The 7,780-nt window shown below is 30.9% G+C and overlaps 1 protein-coding gene across 2 annotated transcripts; it reads left to right on the forward strand.

The window, feature by feature from the left end:
• On the forward strand, positions 654 to 7,774 carry LOC107639805 (subtilisin-like protease SBT4.14). Of its 2 annotated transcripts, none has more exons than XM_016343405.2 (11): positions 654 to 906; positions 1,030 to 1,124; positions 1,639 to 1,736; positions 1,888 to 2,031; positions 2,174 to 2,279; positions 4,274 to 4,787; positions 5,195 to 5,301; positions 5,385 to 5,609; positions 5,894 to 6,002; positions 6,128 to 6,341; positions 7,151 to 7,774. In XM_016343405.2, the coding sequence occupies exons 1-11, from the start codon at positions 805 to 807 to the stop codon at positions 7,687 to 7,689; spliced, it is 2,253 nt and encodes a 750-aa protein (XP_016198891.1). In that variant the 5' UTR covers positions 654 to 804; the 3' UTR covers positions 7,690 to 7,774. The 2 variants fall into 2 exon arrangements, with proteins under 2 accessions (XP_016198891.1, XP_016198893.1); XM_016343407.2 differs by having other exon boundaries at positions 656 to 906; positions 5,204 to 5,301.

Raw genomic sequence — 7,780 nt, forward strand, 5'->3', positions numbered from 1 at the left:
TTTTTTTTTTTGATAAATCATTGAAAGAGAATTTATAAAATAAAGAATAAATGACCATTTGTACCAATGAAAGATGAAAACGCTGGTACTCACATTAAATTGAAACTAAATTTGTACCCACGAAAGATGCTCAAAAGTACCTTATCTTTAGAGGGTTGGAGTGCTAGGTAGGATACTTTTGTCACACGGAGGGCATCTTGCGTGGGCACAAGTTTAGTTTCGATCTAATGTGAGTACATATGTTAGTATTTTCATCTTTTATAGATAGAAATGGTCATTTATTCTAAAATAAATGATAAATTCAATAATAAATATATAAGAAATTAGCATCAAAATGACTAATATCAATTTTTCCCACTAGTCTTAACTCTCAAGCCCTAAAGACAGAGAACTAAGATATTTCTGCATGAATTTCCTTCTTAACAATAACAGCTAATGACATTTTCCAACTTCAAAGCAAAAATAGCAGAAATCAATAAATAACATGATGGGTAATTAATCTTCATGTACCACAAAGCCACCATGAGCCCCCTGTAGATATCATAACATCAATTGAGTTTTTATTGAGAAAGAAATAGGGAAATAGGGATAGCAACTTACACAAAACAAAATGAGAAACGTTAAAAGAAATTCAGCCTGAAGAAGCAATTATGCAATAGTTTTTCTCACAAGCTTAAGCTTATAAAACTTTTAATTAATTATTGAGTGATCCAAACCTTTCTTTTGCTAAATTTCTATGCTATATATAGGCTTCTGCTTAGAGACTCTATACCTTCTCAAGCCATTTTAGTTTCACTTCCAAATATGATTTTACAGAGACATACTGGATCCTTTAATCTTCTCCGGAGGCTTCAACTGGTGCTGATACTGCTTAGCAGCGCTTCGGTGAATGGCGTCGAGAGAAAGGCATTGGATTTCTTCTGCATTTCTACTTACTGTTTGCAAGATATACTTCTTTAGTTTCATGTTTGAGCATAGGTTACAACATGTTAGTTTAATCTTGATCATCACCATTGAACTTGTATGCAGGACTTTTACATTGTTTTCTTGGGAGCTCATCATACTTTGAATAGTGACATTATACTTGAGACACATTTAAATGTTCTAACTTCTGTGAAGGGAAGGTAAAATACTGAAAGCTCATCATCACAAAAAATACTCCTATGTTTTATTTTGTTTAAATTTCATTCCAAAAATTTTCGATTAGCATCAAATATACTTTCGACAGCTAAATTTTCAAAAAACTTAAGACTAATCCAACAAAAATATATGAAAATTATGCTTGATTTGCTTGTGTCGAAGGTTATTCTTATGAAATTGTCGTTGAATTGGTCCTAAACTTTTTGAAAAATTAGCCGCTAGGAGTATATTTGATGCAAATTGAAAACTTTTGAGACAAAATTAAAATAAAATAAAATTTAGGAATAATTTTAAAATTTTTACCAAATTTGAGTGACAAAAATAGAGCCATACTAAAAGCAAAGGATAATAGAATGGATATCAACAGAGTATAAGAATATGAATGTTCAAAAAATCATTTCTCTATTGCATCCATCTTCCCAAACCAACTTCTTTCTTTTTATTTATTATTTCACTTTGAGTAAATAGTCATTGTGATTTTGATTTGTGTTTATTTAGCTATCTTGAAGCCCAAGAATCCATGGTTTATAGCTACACAAATAGCTTCAATGCATTTGCTGCAAAACTATCAGAGAATGAAGCCAAGAAGTTATCTGGTATAGAACAATTTACACTAGCTCATCCCTTTTTAATTTCTTTGGTTTATTAAATATGTATCCTGTTACTTTCTTTTAGTACATCAGGAGAGGCTCGAACTCGAAATTTTCGAAATTTTAACCCCTTTTTTTCATAAAATGTTTCATGTAGAAATGGATGAAGTTTTGTTGGTATTTCGAAATCAGTACCGCAAGCTACACACAACAAGATCATGGAACTTCATTGGTTTTCCAATAGCTTCCAAGAGAAGATTGCAATTTGAGAGTGACATTGTTGTTGGTGTTTTGGACACAGGTGCATCCTACTAGCTCTCTTCCTATTTATATTTTCTTTACATTTTTTCTTTTATGTACTTAATGTGAGATTTTATCTGATGTAAAATGCTACTTTATAATTTAAATGGAAATTATAATGTGTCTGCATATTGGTGAGGTAGGGATCACTCCTGAGTCTCAAAGCTTCAAGGATGATGGATTAGGTCCTCCACCAGCAAAATGGAAAGGGAGTTGTGGCCCTTTTGCTAATTTCTCAGGATGCAATAAGTAAATTTCATTTCTGTGTTATTGTATTTTTTTACATTGAATTTATTCACTCTCATCAACCAAATGAATAATTATGGAAAATAAACTTTTAATTAGTCAATATTAGTAATTTTTTCAATTGAAAAACTCAATTTTTTTTATAGATTTTAATATTTAGAATTTAAAATTTAGAATTTAGTATTGAAATTTTAAAATTTATGATCTAAAATTTAAAATAAAAAAATTAAAAAAAAATTGATTGATATTATCTAAAAAAATTAATTTTCTAATAAAATTCATAGAGTATTAATACAATCAGAGAATAAAACAATAATATGCAGCAATAGTTATACAACATGCAAAGTTCATAAAAGATTAAAGCTTGTCATATCAGCTAATTATCATATTGTTTTTCCTTAAACAATTTTTTTAATTTTCAATTAAAAATGTAATCCGGTGTAGTTGTACGGTAAGGCATAGATAAATGTGGTGCACCAAAACATTTTTCATATTGGGGTAACATTTGTTTCAAATAATTATTACTATAAATGTGTTGCCTACTATACACAAGACACTGTTATTAATACGTGATGATTGACATGAAAACTATTTCCTTGAAGAAGGGGTAAAGGGCTAAAGGGATTATCCTACAAATTTGTATTACGATTGTCAAGTGATAAACAACTATTGTCAAGTATAGGTATACATTATACTTCATACATCATAGTCGGATCCTGCCCTTTTGTTATAACACATAACTAAGCCATAATAATATCAGTTTCTAAGTTATACATTGAACTAGACTAAGGGTCCCTTTGAAAAACTCTAGAAGTAATTTTTTTTAACTTTTGACTTATGAAAAGTAATAGTATTAATGTCTGGTGTAATTTTTAAAATCAAATTGCAACTTTCTAAGAAGCTATTTAGGAGCTTATAGAGAAGTTAAAAAAAATGACATCTCTCATAATACTTCTACTTTTTATCATATTTTTATAAAATAAGCACTTTTAAAGTTAAAAATTCAAACACAAAATAACTTATTTATAAGTTACTTTTAATAGAATCATTTATTGTTTAAATTATTTTATCAAAAAGAAACTTAATTAAATTAGTTATCCAAACTCAGCCTAAATAAAAGTGCAATCATCTCATCTCATCTCCTCATATATATACTAAAAAAGAGTTAAGAGTCATCCTATAAAATTTTAAATACTCGAATAAAATTACATCTAATAAAAAATAGTAAAAACTCACATGAAGATAGTTAAAAATTATTTTTACATAAAAATGCAAATTCACATGTATTATCTAAATGAAACCAAACCAATTGTTTTTTTTTTTATATATATTATATAACTGAATTATTCCTTAGAAATAAACCGGTTTTTAGTTAAACCTTAACATGAGAGGTGTCAATCTCTAAGGCTGCATCTTTATATGAATAAAACTCTATTCATCTTGGTGTGAGTTATCACTTTAATAAAATACTTATGGTTTTATCAAAAAAGAAAAAAAAAATCAAAAGTTCATCTTATGGACACAAAGTCAGAGTCATGAGAGTTGTGTTTGTTTCTAAGATCAGAATAAAATAAAAAATTGAGAACACAATACAAAAAGATAGAGACACATAATTTTATGTTTTTGTATTCTGTTTAATAATAAATTAGAACAAACTATAAAAATTTAATTTATTTTTATTTTTATTTGTTTATCAAAAAATTTGAAAAAAAATATAATAATAAAAAATATAATTATAAAAAATTAACAAAAATAATAAAAAATAAATTGTGTCTCTTGTTAGTATTTCTTTAGGATAAACACAAAATATATTAATTCAATATTTTTTAATACAATATTTTTGTCCATGTCTCATCTATTAAACACTATTTTGTGTCTCTATACTTCCTGTAAACAAACGCAGCATTGGTACAAGAAAAAAATGAGTCCTTCTTTTCCATGTTATGGAGTTAAAGTTCTAACTTTTGTATTCCTTTCATGGTTGGCAAAACATGAAGCAAGATCATAGGAGCAAAATACTTCAAAGCGGATGGAACCTCTGATCCATCAGACATACTATCTCCCGTAGATGTTCTTGGCCATGGCACTCACACTGCATCAACAGCAGCAGGCACCCTGGTCCCAGAGGCAAGCCTCTTCGGCCTGGCTAACGGGACAGCCCGCGGCGCAGTCCCCTCGGCCCGGCTGGCCATTTACAAGGTCTGCTGGACATCCAGTGGATGTGCAGACATGGACATACTTGCTGCATTTGATGCTGCCATACATGATGGTGTGGATATCATTTCAATTTCCATTGGTGGAGGTGATCCTAGCTATGTGGTTGATGTTATATCCATTGGCTCGTTTTTCGCCGTTAGTAAAGGGATACTCACAGTGGCCTCCGCTGGAAATGATGGCCCGGATATGGCCACCGTGACGAATACTGCACCGTGGATTGTTACAGTTGCAGCTAGTGGCATTGACAGGGCTTTTAGGAGCACTGTGATATTGGGGAGTGGAAAGAATGTTTCTGTAAGTTTATTTCTTATGCCTTCTAAATATTCTTGAAATAAGAAAAAGAAAAAGAAAAAGAAGAGTATTTTGGTTATTAATTGTATATATTATTTTCTGATCAGTATTTTAGAATTTTTTATCTAGTTTTTAAAAATTTCAATGTGGCTTGGATGCTGCACATAACTTGTGGCATGTATGCAACTTATAGCATGATAGAATGATTCACCTAAGTTCACCTCTAATTTGATCAGGGTTTAGTTAAATGAAAGACTAAATCATGTGTTATGTGAATATTACTATTTTACTTTACAAACCAATTTGTATGATCAAATGGTAAATAATAAACAATATGACATGCATTCTGTTATTGAATCTTGAGAAGATTTGGTCATGAATTCATCATGTGTGAAACCCCAATCATGGAGGTTATGCAGGGAATAGGAGTGAGCAGTTTCAATCCAAAACAGAAACAATATCCTCTCATCAATGGCGGCGATGCTGCTCTGAACTCTGAAGCCAAGGAATATGCTAGGTAGCTTTTGCTTTTGTTCTTATCAATTATGTTTGTTCAATGATATGATAGCAAAGAAGATTTTAATTAATGCATTGATATAGATACTGCTTTGGAGGTTCCTTAGATCCAAATAAGGTGAAGGGAAAGCTTGTTTATTGCAAATTAGGAACATATGGCACTGAAGCAATTGTGAAAGAAATTGGGGGCATTGGTGCCATAATTGAAAGACAAAGATATCTTGATGTTGCTCAAGTTTTCATGGCTCCTGCTACCATTGTGAATATGAGCTTAGGTGATACTATCACTAGTTATATACATTCCACAAGGTATAAAACAAACCCTGTTTAAATTTTTAATAACCACTCTTTACCTATTTTAGGCACCAGAGAATTCTCCTTCTAAAATATGATAGTATAATCTCTTCACACCCTCGTATTTTGTAAAATGTAATACTGAATCAAAGAAGAGGCTAATATAAATATGATAAATCAAAGAGTGCATGCGCTGTATATTATATTACCAAATATTAAAGAAAGTGTAGTTCACTATAAAATTTTCAACCAAGTTATCTAAAAGATTCAAGTTGACCTGAATTTCATGTTCAACTAAGATCACCATCAGCAGTGATATACAAGACCCATGAAATTAGAAAGCCAGCTCCATTTGCTGCTTCATTCTCATCTAGAGGTCCAAATCCAGGGTCTCAACATATTCTTAAGGTACAAAATGGATGCAAGTTTTCAACCTTACACAGTTAGTTGTATATCTAATTTAACCTTAACTTTGGTACCTAATTAACTGAGTTTTTTGTTTTGTTTTTTATTTTTATAATACATTTGTGCAGCCTGATATTGCAGCACCTGGCATTAACATCTTGGCATCTTATACACTTAGGAGGTCAATCACTGGGTTGAAAGGGGACACACAATTTTCAAAATTTAATCTATTGTCAGGAACTTCCATGGCTTGTCCTCATGTTGCTGGAGTAGCAGCATATGTGAAGTCATTTCATCCAGATTGGACTCCTGCTGCAATTAGATCTGCCATTATTACCACAGGTGAGGTTTTTTGTCTCAGTTTTCATTTCTAGGCTTCATAGTTTTAGAATTTTGTGGAAAAAGGAAGTGAAAGCAAAAAATGAGAACACTCCTTTCTATTGTTTTTATTATTTCCTTCAAAAAATCTTTACAATAGGTGAAAAGATTTCTGATAAGTAGTAAGGTTGATGATGCAGAAAATAAAATTGTAGAATGCAGAAAGGAGAAGTGAATTGAGAGGAAATCATAATTAACTATCATGTATTGAACTAACTTCTTTATGTACAAGACATTGCTATTTATAGATGCATAGAGACATATTGTGTAACTGAATTTTGTAACAGAATTTTAGTTATTGACTCAGCTACACATAATTAACCAAATTCTGTAGCTTCTTGATCTTGATCCTTAACAATACGAAACATGAAAATGAAAATTCACTGAGAGTTTAGTTTGAGTTTTCATTTTTTGTTTTCATTTTTAGTGCTCTTTGTTTTTAAAATTTTGTGAAGAAATAAGGAAAAATAGGATGTAAAAACAGAAAACAGAATTTTATTATTTTTTTTTGTAAAATTCTAAAAAAAAATACTAAAAATACAAATACAAATCAAACGTACCCCGTTAATGTTTGTTTAGTTCTCCATTTTTACTTTCTGTATCCATTTCCAGTGTTTCTAGATAAGGAAAAAGAAAACTAAACAAGCTTGTGTGCACTAGCATAGTTGTTTTAACCATTTGCTTAACATGAAAAATTAGCACAAATTAAAATCCATAAATCATAACATCATATCTTTTGACATGACTAACATTTTCATAATCTTTGTCTAAAGCCAAACCAATGAGCAAGAAAATGAACAATGAAGCAGAATTTGCTTATGGTTCTGGCCAACTAAACCCGACAAGAGCTCTAACACCTGGTTTAATCTATGACATGGATCACTTTGGTTACATCCAATTCCTGTGCCATGAAGGTTACAGTGGTGCCACATTATCAGTGTTACTTGGTTCTCCTGTGAATTGCTCTTCTTATTTGCTTCCTGGTGCTATTGGCCATGATGCCATCAACTACCCCACCATGCAACTCATCTTGAAATCAAATAAAGACACGACAATTGGAGTTTTCAAAAGAACAGTGACAAATGTAGGTCTTGGTCCAACAATCTATAATGCCACTATCAAGTCACCAAAGGGAGTTGAAATTACAGTGAAACCAACCAGCCTCATGTTTTCTCATACCATGCAGAAGAAGAACTTCATATTAATGGTGAAAGCTAAATCTATGGCAAGTATGAAAATTATCTCTGGGTCCCTTATATGGAAAAACTCAGTTTACTATGTTAGAAGTCCTATTGTCATTTATAGTCCATAAAGTTGTGTTTGATAGTTGAAATATGACACAAATACAATCACAGAAATATATTTATTTAGATTTTGAGATAGGTATATATGGTAGAACAAAA

The sequence above is a fragment of the Arachis ipaensis genome, chromosome B04, assembly GCF_000816755.2.
Source record: "Arachis ipaensis cultivar K30076 chromosome B04, Araip1.1, whole genome shotgun sequence".
In the NCBI taxonomy this organism is placed as follows: Eukaryota; Viridiplantae; Streptophyta; class Magnoliopsida; order Fabales; family Fabaceae; genus Arachis; species Arachis ipaensis.